This window comes from Excalfactoria chinensis, chromosome 1, assembly GCF_039878825.1.
Source record: "Excalfactoria chinensis isolate bCotChi1 chromosome 1, bCotChi1.hap2, whole genome shotgun sequence".
Taxonomy (NCBI): Eukaryota; Metazoa; Chordata; class Aves; order Galliformes; family Phasianidae; genus Excalfactoria; species Excalfactoria chinensis.
This window is the reverse complement of record NC_092825.1, coordinates 75,345,287-75,366,212: the sequence shown is the minus strand read 5'-3', so window position 1 is coordinate 75,366,212 and position 20,926 is coordinate 75,345,287. Positions and strand designations below refer to the sequence as shown.

The 20,926-nt window shown below is 38.9% G+C and overlaps 1 protein-coding gene across 1 annotated transcript in view; it reads right to left on the bottom strand.

Moving 5' to 3' along the window:
• POLQ (DNA polymerase theta) overlaps positions 1 to 20,926 on the bottom strand; it is a 53,927-nt gene that overhangs the window by 17,550 nt on the left and 15,451 nt on the right. Inside the window, exons 10-20 of the mRNA XM_072354685.1 lie at positions 16,403 to 16,545; positions 14,947 to 15,151; positions 13,419 to 13,561; positions 10,881 to 11,074; positions 10,431 to 10,555; positions 8,758 to 9,001; positions 4,834 to 7,967; positions 3,684 to 3,827; positions 2,907 to 3,097; positions 1,557 to 1,797; positions 396 to 589 (exon numbers count right to left, since the gene is read on the bottom strand). Of these exons, the coding sequence (XP_072210786.1) occupies positions 396 to 589; positions 1,557 to 1,797; positions 2,907 to 3,097; positions 3,684 to 3,827; positions 4,834 to 7,967; positions 8,758 to 9,001; positions 10,431 to 10,555; positions 10,881 to 11,074; positions 13,419 to 13,561; positions 14,947 to 15,151; positions 16,403 to 16,545 (4,958 nt within the window). The remainder of the gene's footprint in view (positions 1 to 395; positions 590 to 1,556; positions 1,798 to 2,906; positions 3,098 to 3,683; positions 3,828 to 4,833; positions 7,968 to 8,757; positions 9,002 to 10,430; positions 10,556 to 10,880; positions 11,075 to 13,418; positions 13,562 to 14,946; positions 15,152 to 16,402; positions 16,546 to 20,926) is intronic.

Genomic DNA, 20,926 nt, shown 5'->3' with positions numbered 1-20,926 from the left:
ACCACATCCATTGTATGTGAAATACTGCTGTTGCACCAAAGCTATTCTAGCCCTGCACCATTAACCCAAAATAATCCAAAAGCTGTTTGACTGGCAGATGATCTGATGCTTCATGAGAAGCCAGGTCCTATAAAGACAACAAGTTCATTTCCACTTATTTCTGCCTTATTTATTTCTGCAGAAGTTAGCAGAAATCCGAATGATTACTAGCAAGCAGAAGATGCACAGCACCTTGCAGGCAGCGAGCTCATAATGAGCACAGACAAATTAATTCTGACCAGAGTCTTTTCTTCATACAAAGTCTTCCCATGAGAGTTTTTCCTTCAGTGTAAGCTAAAACACCTTGAGGATATCTTCTGAAACGTATTCCGCCTCCCATCTGAGCTCTCACATACCTCTGCAGTGTCATCAGGGCTTGTCAAGGAGAAACTGTGGCCTGCCAGTTGATAAGCTTTGGTCTCAATCTCAGTTAGTTTAGCTTGCATGACCTGTTTCTGGGTTTCATATGCTGCTGTGCTAAAACCAATGCCATTCAGCTCCAGCAGAGCCAAGCAATAATGGTTGGGCATCTCCACTTTAGAAAACACATCTGGAGTAAGAAAAAATGTCAAGAAAAACTTCTATAACATCAAAAACGCATCATCTGTAACTAATTTGTTTAAAAAATAAAATAAAATAAAACAAAACAAAACAAATAAAATGCAACAGGGGAACCCTTAGATTTTAAAACAAACCAAGTGCCCTGACACACTGAGATCTTTTAACAGATCTAGTTTTAATACATCTGTTTCTGGAATATTTCATAGTAAAACATACCACTCTTTTCGAGAAGACATTTTTCCTAATACCCAAACTGAACACTCCCTGGAGCAACTTGAGGTCATTACCTCTCACCTTATCACTAGTTTCCTGGGAAAAGAGGCTGGACTCCAACTCCCCACAATCTCCTTTCAGGTAATTATAGGGAGCGATGAGGTCTTCCCTGAGCCTCCTCTTCTCCAGATTGAACAATCCCAGTTCCCTCAGGTGCTCTTCATAAGACTTGTGCTCCAGACCCCTCACAGCTTTGCTGCCCTTCTCTGGACACACTCCAGCACCTCAGTGCCTTTTTTTGTAGTGAGGGGCCCAAAACTGAACATAGTACTTTAGATGTGGCCTCACCAGAGCTGTGTACAAAGGGAACAAACACAGGAAGACCCACAAGTCCCCTCAGATTAGCCAGGGTACTTGCCTGGGAGGTAAGATTTTTGATTCAGAGATTTTAAATAGACTATTACCAGATGGCTTCCTCAGCCAATGGAACCAATGGATGCTTGGGATATAAGAAAACATCTTAAATCCTATAATGAACCCCCAAACTATCCTCTTGTTAATTTGTTTTGCAAAGCAGATGTATTTCCAAAGAAAGTTCCCTCTTTTCTTTTAAAAGATCAGATTTTTACCACAGGATACACTTGAATAGAGACTCCCAAACCTCTTCTGTTCTCCACCAATCACTCACTTTGTGGTAGTATAGCTACCCTATCTCTGCCCTCAAGTGGAGGAGGTCTATTTACCTGTCAGATTTTCCTTCCGTAGTTCATTATGGAGTTGGTTCATGACATTGAAGATGAGCACAGACTCTATTGCTGCTCTGTACCGCCCAGAATGATCTTCACTAGCGCTAAGCCCCAGGCTCTGCACCCCCTGGCCGGCACCTACCCCTTCCAGCAGAGGTAGTTCATTGGGCAGAAAGTTAGTCACCATGTTGTGAAGGGTACGTTCCTTAGAGCCAGAATCAAGTAGCCAACATGCAACCTTAAAAAGAGACTTCCGTGAGACTTTTTTAAAATACAACCTTAATACTTGACTGGGGGATAAAGCAAGGTTATAGTGCAGATCATTCCTCATTTGTCAGGCAGACTGGAATAACTTGTGGAATAGTTACATGATTTCAGAGAAAACTTTTAAGAGGTCATGTCACTTAAACGCTTTATTCTCATGGAAAATTAATTCTACGCCTTTGAAAATCTTACCCCTTGTCAGCTTAAAACATCTAAAGGTACTACCCTTCATTGTTTTACTCATATCATCCTAACACACAGGGGATTAAATATGACAACCAGGATCAAAATGTGTTTACTCTGAAAACTGAATTTGTAAAAATCAGTACTTGCTGTTGATCTGGAGTCTATGTGCCAAGCTCTTTTATTGCCCTTCAATTTTATTCCAAATATCAATAAACTAAGTTTGTCTTCCTGTTGAGCAGCTTTGCTACTTACCTTCAGGTTTTAATTAATAGCCTTGATGTTATTAAGCCCACATGTGATGTAAGATATAAATATCAACGCTAGAAATTTCTGTGCTTCTAAAGCTTTTCCTAATAAGCACAAGAAGGCCATTTAAACTCTTTCCAGAGTTTCCTTTTGAATTATAAGTGGCATCCACACCTTTTGAAATTACATACGGATTTTGTTTTGTTTTGAAAAAAATAGCCGTAGTAGAGTGGTCCATACACATAGCAGATAATATCTTTGGTAACAAAACCTTCTGATCTCAGATTCAATAATCTGACCAGAAATGTTCTGGTATTTTAGTCCGTAGCTTTTTACAAGCTACAAGACAAGAGTTCAGCCCTGTCCACTGGGATGGGTGAGATATAAACTTATCCTCTCCACTTAAGTATTCAGTTATGAAATATTAATATGTTAAATAACACTGAATCTGGCCCGTTTCTCTTGTAAGCAACACAAACACACACATGAAAACTGTTCTAAATAACGTTCTACATTTTCCACTGGAAAAAAATTTCCCTACAGCTCTCGATGTATGTTCATATTCAAATCTAAATTACAGAAGCAGCAGAAGATACTCCTGCATTTCCATGTATGTGTTTTACCCAAGTTAAAATTCTTAATCCTGCCAACCTTTGGGTCCTCAAAACTTCCTTCCAAGGAGATGCCACAAGCCATAACAAGAGTCTTGTAGTGCTGAATGAAATTATACATGATAAGTGAGCGCTCCTGCTTCTCCTGCAGGTACAGCTGTAAATGATGCAGTCTCTCTGTTACAGATAGGTTTTTGTCCAAAGGTGGTGGTGCCAAACTCGGGCTGATTTCTAAGGTAGAAAATACAAACAAAATCAACATTTTTACCCATTGTATAAGAAAAGAGAGAAAATTTGGAATGCAACCAACTAAAGCACAAAAAGTACAGTAGGACAGTAAACAGGTAACAATAAGCCTATATTGACTTTATCTATTTGGTCAAACTAGACATGACTTCCAAAAATGTGCTGTGTTTACACTGCTAAATAAGGATGGCCAGGAATCTAAACTTAGCCATAAGAGCAGATTGGGCCTTATTCTAATGTCAGATTTGCTCTGGAGAGTGAAAGCTAAAAGAAGTTGAAAGAGAAAAGCAGGTAAGCTAAAGAGAACATAGGAGTAAGCCAAGATGTAAGTGGTCCACCATACGAGCAGTAGTTCTTTGCTTGTGCCAATCACCTGGTAGCACAAATCTATAGATAGCAACTTGTTCAAGCCCACTGAACACTTAAAGTGACGAAAAATAACATGGCTAAATTACTCCATCACACAACTGAGCTGAGTTAGGAATAACTATAACACTTCCAAAAAACAATCACAGGTACTTTTCTGAAATGCACTGTCACGTAAAGCAGCACAGCCTGTCTGCTCACTTACCAGTCTGGTCTTGCATCTGCTGCAAAGATATATAGTAGGCATCTTTTCCACCCCAACAGACTGCCAGTCCAACTACCAATATGTCTTCACAATGTTGGACAGGAAATCCATCATCTTTCACCTGCATCCTCTGAGGAGAATTTCCTAAGGGAATATTTTTAAGTTATAATTACAAAATGACATCTATAAATATGGGAGAGTTTGGCTCTGGAAAATATAGATACCTACAGCTGAGCTTAAATTTGTTAAATGTGAATATAAACCTTTACTTCTACCTATATGGAGAAAATATCTGTGTTTCTCTTTGTGGGGGAACAGGGGGGAAAAATATTTAAGACACAGCAGTTTTCTTTTCTCTTGTAGAATCAATCACCAATGCAGCATTCCTGCAAAACTCTAATTTCCTAGAAATCTCTTCAGAAGTTCAGGCAGAACCACTTTGCCTCCTTTCACTCTGTAAAACATTACAGATTTGCCCAGCAAAACTATATTTTCACAGATAAATATTTTTTGTTGCTGTTATTATTATGATTATGTGATAGTAAACAATCTAACTCTACTCCATCTTTTTAAAGGAATAGTATGTTTGTACAGCAGCAAAAATGCAGTGAATGCATACTTCTGGAAAGAAAATTACACAGTATTGCAAGAACCCAGAAACTGACTCTGAATTTCGTCTATGGATACAATTTACCAAATTAATATTTTGCAAATGTGGAAATACTTGCTTCAGAGGCAATCCCACAAGCACTGCAAGCCTGGTGGAGACCCTAAACAATCCCTAGAGGTTACTGTTAAATACATTGTTTATTTTAAAATACAATAGAATTTATGACATGGAAAGATACATGTGATAAAGGGACCATACAACAGAAATTCGTTTAAAATTAGGTACAAAATGTTGAGTACATTTAGATGTTCTCACATACAAACGAGCTGCTAACACATCATTACAACCAAGCAAAGACCTAAGATAGCAATGTCTGACATCAGTTCACCATCCTCTACTAACACTTATCTCCCTTGCTTTACTGAGATTGACAGTATTCAATTAGTGTCAGTAATTTTCCTCCTTTTTCAAATTCTTTCCTTCATCACTGCAGCTTTAAGCTGAAGATGCCATCATGTTGTTCACAAACATGGAACTAACCTTGTTTGAATCTGCCACCAATTGTTGGTTTGGTTGACAAGGGACATTTTCTTCTTTCACATGCCACTGAGATGGAGAATCTGCTTTTCTCCTTCCATTCTGCAAGAAAAGTCTGGAAAAGTGTTTTGTCACCTGCTACATCAACAATAGTGAACCCTTCAGGACTCGAGGGAGTGAGTGGAAAAACATCCTGAGACAGCTGCAGTGAGAAGTCTTTGTCTATAATGGAATCATCTTTTATCTCATCAGCCTCAGTTGAGGCTACCCTCTCAACTATCTGCTGCTCTGCATCACACTCGCAATTGTGCTGTGACTGAACCAGTTGCTCTTCATTCATGCTGGCAACCTGTCTCTTCCTTGCAGATTTCACAGAGAAAGATACAGAACTTTTTGGAAAAAGTTCTTTGGGGGGTGTTGGAGGAACAAACCCATTACAATTATCTGCTGGAGGATAGGATGTCCTGTTGCTTCCCCTGAGCATAAGTGTTACACAGTCTGATTTCTGAATATCCAAGTCTTTTGTTTTGTTTCCTTTAACTTTGCAATAGTCTTTTAAATCCCGACAATTAGGCAAAGGCTCTAGCTGACAATGGTCAAGTTCAAAAATTGCATCTGGCTCTTGATTAGCAATTGAAGCAACTGAATTTTCTTTCAGACAGGAGCTTCTTACATTGACTTGAACAAGTTCAGTGCCTGAAGGACTAGGCCATTTGTCTAGTACATCCTGAAGTCCTGGGCTCAGTTCAAACGAGTGGTCAGTCCACACTACTGGATGGGTTTTCTTATCTAATGTTTGCTGGCTACACTGGAGCTTTTTATCATGATCCACTTCTAAATCCTTTGGATTGGAATCATTTTCACAAACGTTTCTTAGTTTAGACTGACTGTGAGATGTACAAGGAAAATCTCCCCAAAAAGATGGGGAGTTTGCATGATCTAAAACTTCAGCTATGAGATCAGACACATCATTATTCTGTGCTGGATCCTCATGCTTCCTCTGATTGTCACCGACATCAGATTTATTCTGAACAGGCCTTAGGTTCTGCAAAAGACTACGTGTGGGAAGCAAAGCTCCCTGCCTCCCCTCAGGTTCCTTTCTGTCGGCTTCCATGATGTTCACAGCTGAAAGATCACTGACATTACCAAAGCTATCATCAAACAACAAGCCATCACTCATATTCAGGCTCGTTTCCATGACAGGATGGTATTCTTCTTCTACAAAGTGCTCCCTATCAAGAGGGCAGGGTGCTTTATTGGGATCTTTAGAAGCACTGTCCCCTTTCATTGAATTTTGGGTCTGATAATACTGTAGAAAACTGTTCAGCTGAGAATCGGTCACTGAGTAGTCACTTCCTTTAAGGACAGGTACAGATTCTATTTTGTTTGCTACAGGCTGTACATTAAGTTCTCCAGACTCCAAAACTTTGTTACTGCAGGGCTGATCTGTGTTTTTTGTAACATTATTTGCTGTGATAATACTCAATAAGCTTGATTTCCTTACTGTTGCATCTAGCCTTTCCCCAGGAGCACTCCCAGCCTGCAAATTGCTTAGTTTCATGGAGATTTCCTGCTGAGGTACTACTGCCAGTTCTGAATCCTTTATTCCCTGCTGTCGCATGATTTCAGCTGCTGCCTCCTGTTTTATTATCCTCTCAGTCTGAGTATCCAACTGGAAGCTATCTTCAAAGTCTGTAGAGACACAAATCAGACCAGAGGATGGACCATTCTGAACACCATCTGCATCACAAATAGCTCTGGATTTTACTAGAGAGTCTTTCAGAAAATCCTTAAGATGACTGTTGCCTTTTTGTAGTGCTCCAGCTTGTAACAGTTTTTCATTGGGTAATTTGTTCCCACTTATACCACCGTTCTGGATTTGAGTATGGTAGAATTTATCACCACCAGGACAAAAATGCACAGACTTCTGTTTCCTACTGCCATTATGGGCACATATATTTTCAGAGCAGTTAGTGTTTATCTTACAATCACCTGCATCTAAAGCAGTATGCTGCTTATCAACCTTCAACTCAGCAGAGCTCCCATCTGTTTGCAGTTTATTGATTTTATCCTGCTTATCAGCAGTAGTTTGATTTCTCAGCATTCTAGCCCTTAAAGGCATGACTGGACTTTCTACAGTATCATGTGTTTCCTTGTTGATGTGTGGAATACTCTGCAATGTAGCAGTTGCCTGAAAACCTGCTCTCTCCATAGGCATGCCTTCACTGGAGTTAGAAAGTTCTGTAAATAAACTCTCCATTTTATCTTTTCTCTCTACATTCTTTTCCCTCATTTGTACAGAATTTGGGACCTTATGAGTTACAGACACTTTTTCTATAAATTCCTTATCGTTTTGGTCTGAAAATAAGTTATCTTTAGAAATGCTGGGGAGGAAAGCAGAAGGTTTTTTAACGTCCATGATATCCATACTTGAATCTTCAAGCAGTGACTTCTGCAGTTTTGAAAAAGTATTTTTGTTCCTAGACCGGTTTAAATGTGTGTCCTCACTTCTTAACAATCTAGAGGCTGAAGACATTTTTGCTAATGTTGGTGTCTTCCCTTGCTCAGTATGGAGTTCTGGACTTGCTCTTTTGGAATTTGCCTTGGTTTTGGCCTTAAGAATTCCTTCCACGTTTTCATTGTCTCTGCTCATATAGGGCCGCTTTCTAGCACTGTGCGCAGTATCGTTTCTTTCATCTGCTTGAGCCTGTTTCCTGTATGTGACTTCACTCTCAAATTTAGAGCCTGCTGTACTACTGCTTAGCCGCCTTTTATATCCCTTTTTAATATTTGATAGGTTTCCACCCAGAGATCCGAGGCCCTTATGATTCTGAACTCCACACTCTTTTTTGTTTAACATCACAGAAGATTCAGAAGATAGCTCTCCATCTGGCTTATGTAGTCTCTCTTCCATCTCTGACTCACTGCTGATCATAGATGATGCCTCAAGAAAAGACTCTGGGTTCCACTGCACTCCCATCGCTGCCAAGTCCTGCTGAAGAAGTTCCCTGGCTTCCTCAACAATGAGGGAAGCTGCTTCACTTTCTGTTAAGCCTTTCATTCCGGCCATCCAGATGCTGCGCACAGTCCGACGCTCCTCTACAGATTCTTCATCTTCATCCACAGCCCTGCGACCACTAAGGGAAAGCCAACAAACAGATGTAAACATTTACACAGAAAATAACAAACAACATGAGGGACTGACCCTATTCTGCTCTGTTCCTATTTCATTTAGTGCTTCTGTGAATCTATAATGCTATGTCCACCACGTACCTTGCTTAATAGGAAATAACAACTTTGGTTTTCTACTGAATGTCAATGATGTCAATAAAGACATTACTGACTATGTCTATAATGCATACCCTAGAAGCATTCCAAGCTTTTGCATCCGAACACATGCCCCAGATAAGTCCCAGCTCCCTACCAGGGTAAGATCTAGGTCTGAATCAATTCTCTTCCATGAACTCATGCAAAGAAAGGTAACCTCAGGAACACAAACTAGAGAGGTGTTGTGGCAGAGTCCAACAGGTACCTGATGTAGGAATTTTGTCATTGCACTAACATGAAAATCTCAAGAGAATCTGAAATTAAATACAGTAATAAACCATTTGCTCATTTGAACATGCAGTAGAGCATGAAAGCATTCACATTTTAGAGGCAGCAAAAATCCTCCAAAAACCATTTTCAGTTCAGGAAGAGGAAAATTCAGGTCTCACAATCTCTTGCTGCAAATACAACATGTTATTATTAATTTCAAAGTAATCATATAATTACTGTGATCAGTCACAGAGACTTACAAGTTATTTTAAAATAACGTTTAGCAACAAGTCCCAAAAGGTTGTCGAATTTAATTACAGGCTTCATCCTGAAATCCTTCACCTTATAAATGAACTTTTGACTTGCCTTCTGGATTTACTGATGTCTCACCTTTTGAATGGTACTGAATTCTTCAGAGCAGTTGCCACATCGCCAGGACTGGCTTTAGCAAGATCAGCAACTGTGACAAAGCCAGCGTTGTAAAGCATCCTTGCACGCTGTGCATTCAGCAGAGAGACTCGTACCAGGTCACAAAGCTCCCTGTGAACCCCAAAAGTGAGGCGGCTCTGGAACTGGGAGAGCAACAGCTCCATGTTGTGCCAGCCCAGTCGATTACAGAAAACTGTTACCATTCCTGGAAGACAGAAGTTGCATCAGTCTCAACTCCACACCTGAGCAGTCATTCTCTTCACATTTCTCTTTCCCAGAGCTTACAGAAAAGGCCACCAAATTCATGTTTATTACAACATTCTGCTTAGGAACTGCTCTTGCAGATGTCAACTTTATCTAGAACTAAATAGTTTATAAGTGAGGTAGAAATTCTGACCAACACTGCTTTTTAAATACTAACAAAGCACGTATGAAATAAAACACATGCATATCCTGTAACAGGATTCCTATAAGCCAAATGCACTGAAGAGTGGAAAAGCAATGACGAGAGGCACTAAGAGAAGCCACTGCAGTGACGTCCCTAAGAGCAGAACCTGACCTGCTGAATTTCAGTTACTGACAGCACCACAGGAGCTAGCAAAGTTCACCATAAAGATTATAGCTTCAGTCTTCAGAACATGGGAGGAGGAAAACAGCAGGGAAAATACAGTTTCTTACTCATAGCTTGTATCTGTAAGAGCATGAAAATAACTGAAAGACACAGCACACCTCACTGCCATATTTTAACAGTAATTATAGAACACAGCTTTTTTTATCCTCTCTCCTAACTATATGTCATGTCAACAGTCCATTTTACTTTCCAAATTAATCTTGTTCCTGCACTTAGCTACCTGATTGCTGAAAAAATGATTAACACTGGGAATAGAGAATTGTGAAACCATTATAACAAGAAGTTATTTATACTATCAGAATTAATTTAAACTACTCAGCATCAGTTGGCGTGACCTTTTCATTTTTGGGCTTTGACTCATGCTGAAACCCACGCATAGGGTTTGCAAGTTGAGATAAAACTGTGTTAAAAACTGAAGATCCATTTACAGAGTAATGAAAGACTTTGTTTAGATAACAGAAAGAAATTCTCTTGATCACATGGTAAGCTGCTACCTCTTACACAGCTCTCTGAAAGAGGTTATGGTAAATGTGACCTCTCTGACCTCTTGTTATCTGGTGATAAATGACCTGGAAACTATTCACTCTGATTTTAAAACTATAAAATTATATATTATGATCAATTACCTTTGTAACTAGGAAAAAGCCACACTGTCTCAGAGATCCAAGACTTCACCCATTCTGAAATGCTCTTTTCTTACATGGCAAAGATTCAGAATGGACTTGTATGTTTTTCCAAACTTAGTATCAAACAAACTATGTTTCTTCACAGATGGTCTCCACAGCAATTAGCATGCTACAGCACTGCTTGATTTTACCCTATTCCCACAACATACACCGGGTAACATCTCAAAGCAGGGGCAGCCACAGATAAAGCTATAAAGTTGGAAGTGGTTTTACAAGACTGATTGTTGTTACACACTGTGGCTCTTATCGCCTTACCTGGAAGGAAAGAAAATAGATTACCTGAAGTTTTCTGCCGAGTTTTTGCACCCAAAACTCACCTGCATAGGTGGCAGCAGACTGCTGTAAGGATTGAAGCTGGCCACGACTACAACCATATTTATTGGTCATATCTTTTAAGGGAACTTCACTGATCAAATCCAGGAGGGCAAGACTGGTGAAAAATCTAAAGAACAAAAAAAAAAAGTATGCTCAGAAATCATCATCCAGGTCACATTAGAGTACAGCCAAAACATTCTGTGATAGCATAGAATAGTACTATAGCATATCACAAAAAAGAAACACAGAAGTTGGCTTCTGAATAACACAATACAAACATCTTGTGGCAGTGGTGTTCTTGGTACAGAGTGCACTGGGCCCATGGTCTCTGTAGATATATCTGATGTAATCAGGTCACTCAGCAAGAAAACCACTCCCTGAAAACAAAGAGCCAATCCGCTCTCCAAGTTACAGAGTCTGGTCTTTGCACATTCACATCTATTTGCAGCTACCTTTTGTGTATGGCCATTTGTCTATACTGTTTTTCTGTTTTAGCTGTGATTTTGCCTTTTACAGAGCGAGCCAGAAAGCCTTCTTCAATCCCCACCAGCTCAGCCACACGCTTCATTGAGGCAGGCAGCTTCTCCCATAAGCAGAAAAACTGGTACCAATCAATTGTGGTCCAATCCTCATACACCGGGGTGACCTGAAGAAAACAAGATAATGCCAAAAACTATTTTGGAGAAACAGAGCATCTCTCAGTAAACAAAAATGCAGTCTAGAGAACATGGCTGAGGCATCCCACACATAACTCAGAGGCACTGAGTCATAACCATGTACCTTGAAGAAAGTAAGAGCTTTTCTAACCTAGTTTTTTAATATTTCTACAGATGAGATATGAGATATGACATGACTCATGTGGGTATTCTAACAATGAAAAAACTTGGAATCTTTGTCAGATTGCTCCATAAATCTAAGCCACTGTAAGATTGTTTAAGGAGTATTTTTATTCTCCTTTAACAAAAGTGACAGACTACCTATCAGCCTCTTAGAACCACATTAAATACTGCCATAACACCTGATAAAGCAGTAGGGAACACAGGTTTTGCCAGAGCTTATTGAACCTTAAGTTTACCTTCAGTACACTAAGTCTCAGCTTTTACTTATACTAGCAAAAAAGCCATTCTAAGCTTTCACACACTTTTAGACAGAAAAACAATTTTGTTATCACTCAGTCAGCGCAGTCAATTTGAATAGGAGGGTATAACTGGGGCTGTTTAGTCTGGGGAAAAAGAGGTTAAGGGGAGACCTTATTGCTCTCTTACAGTATCAACTGAAAGGGTAGTTAAGCACTGGAATAGGCTCCCCAGAGAGGTGGTTGAGTCACCATCCCTGGATGTGTTTAAAAATCGTTTGGATGTGGTGCTCAGGGACATAATTTAGCAGAGGGTTGTTAGAGTTAGGGTACTATGGTTAGGTCGTGGTTGGATTTGTTGATCTTTAAGGTCTTCTCCAACCTGAGCAATTTTATGATTCTATGAGGGAAATACAATATCTCCATATCTGTATCAATACGCTACAAAGAGAAAAACAAGACTTAGTAAGGTAGAGACCGTGTCAAGTTGTCTGCTATTGGTTGTTTGGTTTTTTTTCCCCAATTGTTTTTAAAGAAAGCCCTTATCCTAGAATAATATTTTTGTTTTAGTTGAATTTTCTAAAATACAACTTGTTCAAATTCATTTTTGTACAAGTAATAGACTAAAGCCTGAGAAACTGAAAGCATTATAGCCAATAATTCCCCTGCAATTCATATGAAATGTGCAGAGAACAACACTTCTATTTAAAAAAAAAAAAAAAAAATCTACAGCCTTGAAAATGAATGAGCTCTGCAAGAAAGACTGGGTTAATGGAAGAGAATCTCCATAATATTTTGCTTGAAACTGTATTTGGTTTAAAATAACATCAGACAATCTACTGTAACTAGAAAGTACAAGATAAAGACTATATTTTGATAATTGACTACCTCAGAACATCAACAGAATTCTTTCTTTTTCTTGTTTTAGAGGTACACACAGAGAAAAATTCACTAGTACGTGACACAAAACAGACCTCTTTGCCTAGCAGAAATAGAACAAAATGTTACGTGGTCTTCTAGAACTAAAGAATATTGTGTAACTATGGGAAACTAGTAGGTTCAAAATAATAATAATAATAAATAGGCTAATGAAGATAGCAAGTAGAGAGAAACATTCTCAAAATCCAGACTCCCCTAGCTTCCTAGTTCAACACCATCTATAATGCCAAGCAGATTCTTCTTTGTATGAACTCTTTTTTTGATTAGTCTAGTAAAAAGAATACACTTCACACTTAAGAAGACTGAAGACACCTGTCAAATTTGGGGTGATGCTTGAACAACAGGCCTTGCGACCATGTATTCTAAGATGTTCACTGCAACTCCTCGCTACTCTTGACAGGTTCATGATCTCTTCTCCAAAGGTCATAAATAGCAGTTTTCAAGTGCATATGCACATAACCCTTGACAAACTCAAAAGATTTAGCACATTCCTTCATTTAGCCCTGGCAGGATCATCAAGCAAATAAACTCCATCAGAGATAAATGAATCCACAAGTGTCCCACTCACAGGACAAAAAAAAAAAGATTTCTCAGAGATCTTTTGTAGGCCAAATGGATGCTAAACCCCTCCATGTTTTCTGAGCCTCCAGATTCCTAACACAAATCAAAACCAATTAGTTTAATCTTCTTCAAATGTCTCAGAAAAATTACAAGTATTCTACATCCAAAACTTACAAACCTCTGAAATCTTCTGAAGTCGGGAGTGACAAAAATGGGCTTCTATGGATATGCAGCATCAGTCTACACTATGGAAACAGGTTAGCTCTGAAGGACTTTTCTCCATGAAGGATTACTCAAGCAAGGTAGAAAAAAAAAAAAAAACAACAAAAAACAGGTCCATGGAGCCCTGAACTGTTTTCTCTCATTTCTTTTGATTCTGAAGTAAAAGATTTGAAACACAGAATGAGAAACCTACCAGATAGACAATATGCAGATCATTCTCCAGAACAAAGCTTTTCATAGCTCGCTGTAGGTCAGAAAAAATTTCCATTGCTTCCGTTGGTGAAAGAGAAGATGAAAGAGTAGCTGAGCCAAGATGTGTTGGGTGAAAAATCTTTGCTGTTAAAAAATAAATAATTAATTAACACATTAATACATGTTTAAATGTAAGTTTATATCTCACATTCAGATTGTACATTGGTACATGGGTCGCTCCAAAAATAATGCTTCCTATTTATTTCCACAGAAACTACAACAGATAGAAAGAGGGCAGTAACACTATTTGGTAGAGAAAATTCTCAGCTACAAAACACTACTTTTATACATAGCCATCACCACTAGCTTTGCATTTTTGACAGCAATGAACAAGAGCCTGCATACTATGCTTTAAAATATCTGCACCAATGGAGGCAGTCACAATCACCACTGCTGAAACCATCACCCACTACCTCACTGTGCTCACATCCACTGCTTGGTCCCCAGAAACATTCAGCAAGCGTTAAAGAATGTCAACAGGTGCCATTTTTTCTGCATGGAGGAATTCAGTGACACACTTTTGCTTCATACACACTTTCTGTGTCAGATGCCATTTTTCAAACTGCTCCTCTGCTGCCATCTGTCACGCAGCAACAACATGCAATGGGATAATGGCAGGAAGGTTAACCTCTACTGCCATATCAGCAACATCTGCCTCTGCCATCACAGGCCAGCATAATAAAATAAGAAGCATTACTTTCAGAGCAGGCATCATATTTTCTAGAGTCTATTAACTTTTTCCAACTGCTTTTTCAAAAAGAAATGGAGTAGCTCTCCACAGTGAAGGCAGGAAATTAGAAACAATCAAACAAAGATATTGTGTAGAGTCTAAGCTTGCTTTTTTTAGGGTCCAGATCAGAAGTTTTGATCCTTCTAACTACTGAGATTAACAGTTACAATAGCTATTTGAACAAAAAGCATTGCAATTCCAGCTGCCACTCTGTCTAGGAGTTAATGGATATTTCTTTCTTGAGAGCACCAGGCATATCACCTTCTCTATTTAGGAGACATGCAATCAAATTGTAACATGGATTCTATTACTGTAAAGAGTCTTATCTGGAACCATCTTAAGAACAGAGCCCAGAAAAGGAAAAAGTGCAAACTAACACAACAAACAGCTCTGGTACAGTACTGCACCCTCTCAGAACGTAGCAGTTCTTCTACAGACAAAAAATTAAAATTATAGTCTACAGTTCACATGCACAAATCCTGCAGTACAAGTTCATCTTTTTAAGAAAGTTGAGAAATCTATAGACCAGGATGTATCAGCAGAGGCCTTCCAAGAACACATGATGCAAAAATGTTTATGCAGATATGCAGATGCTCCCTTGAAAGATAAAATCTTGACATCGTTTAAAAAAAAGCCAAAGAAATGCATCCAACTTTTACTCATCTGCAAAAGATACACTGATTCAAAACTGCTAACTGCAGTCACTAGTAAGAAAAAGAATGAGGAACAGCAGTGTTACCTTTCTTGTCATCAGCACATTCCAGAGCCTGAATGAATTCATTCTCCAGCAGCCATGCTATACAAGCCTCAATAGGTCCTGTCTGCACTTTGTCTTGTTCTTTCTCATTTTCTCGCATGTTGTCTTTCAAGCTGGATGCAAGGAGAGTGCAAGAGGCATAGGTCTGCACATCATCTGGAGTGCTGGCAACTCCACTCACAATGATCTGTTGAAGGAAATGACTTGTTCATCTTGTCAGAGAAACAGCATGATAGAACATCAGATCTGAAAATGAAAAGACTGATCCATCGCCTACCCGAATTTTAAAGAACCATTACAAGAAAAGAACACAAGGCAAATCAACTGCCAACCTTTAAGAATACCTCCTGGCAAAAAGTTAGACACTTCATCAAGAAGTAAAGGGACTAAGTTTTGGTAAAGGATTAATTATAAAACCTTACCCTAGTATTTTGAAAGTGAACATGAACAGAGTAGCAATTGAGAACTGAGACTAGATACAGGCATTTTGCTTATATCATATTGTGGTATGTATTTTTCTATTTATTATTGGCTTTTCACATAACTGCTTTTTCCTTGTGGGTCACTTCCCTGTGTGCAACTTCCTTGAGACAGAAAGGTATTTCACTAAAAGCTCCCTTTCATGATTTCAGAGGATTTATTGCTTGCAATAAAGTGTTCCCACCAGAAAGGAGGACATTTTTAGATAGTTCTTATGTAGAAATACACTTAAATTTTGAATGGTCTGGTTAAAATTCTAACACCATGGAACCACAAACCAAGTTCTAAGTACAAAAGCTGCTTTCATGAAAGATAGTAGGAACAGTACAGCAAAGAAAATAACTCTACCTAAGACGTCTAAGTTCAGTTCAAGCCCAAAATCAACTTTGGAAAAGCAGATAAGCTCACCTGTGTGAAATAATTATTCCTATTTACTTGTGTGCGAATCCTACAGAGGCAGATAGGCTACAAGGAGCAAATGGAGTACCCTGCCTTTTTGTTTACCAACTTCTTTTTAATGAAGTTTAAATCGTCTCTGTGTAAAAGAAGTAGATAATTTTAGGACTGATATAGGAGAATCTTTAAGGTTCTACAAATGTTATTTAGCCTAATTCAATCTAGCAAGCCTCAGGAACTGGTAATATACAAGCGTTTCCTGCTAAAGACTGACAGATTATGTGTGAAGGTTAAGAATTACACACACTTCTGCCTTTAGTTGGGTATAAATAAATGAAAAAGCCAAAAGTTAAGCTTAATATCTCATTGGAGAGTTCTTAACATACAAAACGTTAAATATTGCAGCAAACTGGCAGACTCAAATAATCTTCTGAAACTGCTTGGACTGACAAAGGAAGAAACAAAAGAAAATGAAAGTGCACATAAAATATTTGATGTGTCACAAAAGAAACCATTGTGGCAGTGCAGGCAGTGTTCTGCTTCCTTTTCACATGTCCTGTACCTCAAGTATTGCTCTTTTCATGCTAGAAGAAACACCTTCCCCTTCTCTTCTAAGCAAACAACTGCAAACAGGCTTGAGAGATCCCTGAAGTAGAGCAGCTCCTTTTGATCTTTCTGATGGCTTGCAAACTAAAATGCTCTCACCTATGCAGGAAGAAAATGAGAAGAAAAAAAAACCCAAAACATTAACGACCTTACTGCATCTCAGCACTGAAATAGCTACATACAGATCATTGAGGACATTAGCGGAATGGAAAGCTGCAGGCACTTTTGAAAAAGCTGTGTAAAAAAAGATAAAAACCTTTTTGAGGTTTCAAAGAGTGTATGGCCTTTGCTATTTAAGAACTCCAGAGATGCATAATATTTAAGAATTAAACGCTCAGAGAAGAACAAATTTCAAAGTTTCCTTAGGCAGGCTTTGTCAAATCAGCTTTTAAAATCCCCAGGGATGGGGATTCCATAGACTCTCTGAGCACCTGCTTTGCTGTTGGACTACTCTTACTTCTTGTTGTGGAACTGACTGGAATAACGACAAACAGAGGCATCAGTTTTGGTTTTTGGGTTTTTTTTCCTGTGTTAAACTGAAAGGATTATTAAGCTGAAAGGATCCTCAAAAGTTAGAATAAAACAGCTGCACAGCACTTCAGCAGTTTGTGTTAAAAGTCAACCAGGTTCCATTCTCAGAATGAAATAACACCGATACCAAAGTCATTCAGAATTTCTTTTAAGTTATTATTCTAACTATGCATCCTCTTAACTTTCATAAATGCATTCTTCTGTGTGCATACCGATCTACCTATATGTGCACATACATACACATAAAATCTTACGTATCCGGTATGGTTTCCACTGAAAGTAGATCTGAATATACCTTACCTAACGATGACTATTAAAGAATTTTTAAGTTAATCCTGAAATCCTATGGAAGACAAAAAGAAGGTGATCTCTGAAACAAAAAAACAAAAATAATAAGCTCATGTATTTAGGAGATCATAGTACAAACCACAACAGGAAAATGCAGTGGCCACATATAGCTGGGGTTTTCTTCAAACAAAACTATTACAGAGAAACTAGGTAACTACATCTCTGAGAGAAACAGCTTTGCCAGTTGTCATAGAATAGATGAATTCTTGTATCTGACAAAGAAGAGAGCATTAGATTTGGATTAGCTGAGCAATAAAAGCATGTTATTATAAGTAGATTTAAGTGCATGTAGCCTGAAAACCAAGGTAATTTTGCCAGTGGATGTATTAGTAACATTCGAGAAACATTAAGTTACAGTAAGAGTATAGCCACAGTAATGCTACAGTAATAAGCAAATCCAAAGCAAGTGAAAATACAACTGCATTTTAGATTAAATACTACAAATGCACTGTAGGTAAGTATCCATATACAACTAAATACAATTACATAAATGAAAAATAGTTAAAAACTGTTCAAGTTGTACATTAGGAAAAAAATTCTTCTCTGAAAGAGTGGTTAGGCATTGGAACAGGCTGCCCAGGGAGGTGGTGGAGTCATCATCCCTGAAGGTGTCGCAGTAACATCTAGATGTTGTACTAAGGGACAAGATTTAGTGAAGATATCTTGGTAGTAGGTGGACGGAAGGACCAGATGATGTTGGAGATCTTTTCCTACCTCAGTGATTCTGTGAGAAAAAGATTGCATTATGTTTTATCTAATTTTACCTAAACATCTAATTTTGCACATGCTGCTCATTCAACATATCTCTACCTGTAAGTGGAAAAGAAAGAAATATGTAACCTGGTTTCTAATTTTCTTCACCAGTAAAACTTTACCAATAACTTCCTAGACAGATTCTCCCCTCTGATTATTACCCTTTACTGATAGTTCTGGCTGGCAGTGATGAATTTGCTGAGAGAAGCCCAAGGACTATCAAAAGGGACTTCACAGGATTAGGGCAGTTAGTTGTTGGAGCAGGAGTACAGAGTACAGCATATCCCTTCAGTGGCAGGGAGGGATACTGAGAGGACCAGGAAAACCCATCTGATAAAGTTGAGATGCTGGTGTCACCACAGGAATTTGGGGTTTTTCTGAACATGGGGCAGTTCACTCAGCACCTGCCCTGATGGCTGCGGATGGGTCTCAAGGAGGGAAACAGATCCTAGACTAGGAGCTGGCAGAGCTCATTCAGAGGGCTTTAAACTAGGTATGGAGTGGGAAGGGGATGAAACAAGGCTCAGTAAAGGTGAGCCCAGGGGAACAATGAAAGGAACAATGTGGGTGAGGCCAATGGCTCAGCTGAAGTGCATCTACGCCAATCCATGTAGAGTGGGAAACAAACAGGAGGAGTTGCAAGCAGCTGTTCAGCAGGCAAACTGTGACTTAGTTACCATTACTGAAACACGGTGGGTTTGCTCCTGCAAGTAGAGTACTGCAGAGGATGGCTATAAGCTCTTCAAAGGATAGGCAAGGAAGAAGGGGCAATAGCTTGGCTCTCTATGTTAGAGTATATTTCAGTGTTGTGGTGCTTGGGGCTGGGAATGCTAAGATCGAACCTCTTTGGGTAAGGATCTGCGGGAGGGCCAACAAAGCAGACATCCAGGTGAGGGTCTGTTATAGATCGCCTAACCAGGATGAAGAAACAGAAAAGGCATTCTACAAGCAGCTGGCAGAAGTTGCCCAATTGCCTGCAGTTGTTCTCATGGGAGACTTCAACTTCCCTAATATATGCTGGAAATAAAACACAACCCAGAGGAAGCAGTCTAGGACAGGCATGTCCAAACCCATGACCTGCAAGCAGCCCAGATCAGCCTGCAATGCAGCCTGCCCCCTGGCAGCATCTCTTCCTTGCTAAGCAGGTACCCATTGCTCATACCAACCAAATATCAGTGTGCAACCATGACACAGGGACTACAGTCCATTTGGATACATTGGCTAAACGCAGTCCTGTGAACAATGAAGAACATGTGGCCTTACTTCCCATTTTGATACAGGAATTTGAGAATAGGCTTCAACACTGCCGAAATTAATCAATTTTTTTTGCAATTCCATTTTCATTTGACATGAATATTTTACCTTAAAGTTTTAAATAGAATGCATAGAGTTGCGATCCGATATTCAACTCAAAAGTTTGATCACGTCTTTTTCCAGACTTTTATAAGCCCTAAATTACTAGAGAAAAATATCCATCAGTTCATAGTCACAACTTATTCATGTCACTGCTTTTTGGCAGTACATGCATTTGTGAACAGCTGTCAAAGGAAAAAGCACAGGAAAAGTAAAATTTCAAACCAAATCGTTGATGAACACCTTTGAATTCACTAAGAACTGTAACAACTGCCACCATATTGGAGCAGGCTGTCCAAGGAAGTGGTGGAGTCACTGTCCCTGGAGGTGTTTAAAGAAAGGACTGACGTAGTACTTGGGGACATCGTTTAGCATCCAATTTAGGTGATAGGTGGGCAGTTGGACTAGATGATTATAGAGGTCTTTTCCAACCTTCATGATTCTGTGACACTATAATAATGAACATCTTATTTCACTTTTAAGAATATGACACTTGATGAATGCAAAAATAACCCAATTTCAGTTTCTAAAATAATGTCTTTAAATTTCCATCCAATCAAGTGTCATATTTTTAGCTGGCATGGAATTGTTTTCTTCAGAGTATCTGGTATGATGTTATGTTTTGCTTCTAGGAGGAAAACAATATTGAGAAACACACCGATGTTTATAGTTACTGCTAAGCAGTGTTGTACAAGAGCTAAGGCCATTCTCAGCAAAGGGCCCAAGGAGCTGGAAGGAAACAGAAGTAGGACAGCTAAGTTAAGAGATATTCCATATCATATGATATCAAGCAGACAGAGTTTAGAAGGGGGTGGGAGTTCATCTTGCTCTTCCATTGCTCAGGGGGCAATGCTGAAAGTATCAATTGGTGCATATATATATTTATATATATATGTATGTATTTTATAATCATTTTCCTTTTCTTTAGCTTAGTAAATATTTTTATCTCAACCCATGAGTTCTACTTTTTTTTTTCCAGTTCTCTCCCTGATCCCACTGGAAAGGTGGGGAGTGAGCAAACAACTGTGTGGTGCTAAGCCATCTGCCAAGTTAAAGCACAGCATCAGGAAATAAAAAACCTCTGAGACAATTCAATACTAAAATGTATGGGAGAGGGGGACCTTCATCCCAGTAGAAATTATCTTCTGTCTGTCAGAAGAATTCTTATCCACATATGGCACTTTTTTCCAGCTGAAGTTGCTGGTCTTCTTATTCAGTGGAAGAGTAGCAGCTGGTAATGTAGCTTTATGTTCTCATTCAGAACACCACATGGAATGGGAAAAAGTGGTACACTCATGAAGCTCATCAGCATAATATCAACTGCTTACTCTGCAAAACAGTCACACCAGAACCATCAAAAAAAGAATACTAATTATTGTAATTTGAAGGGGAAAAAATAAATAATGTAATTTTACACCTGCCAGCTATTTTCAAATGACAAAGTCTGGAAAAATTCAAAATACAACATGCAGCTGCCTTTTTCTTTAATATATAG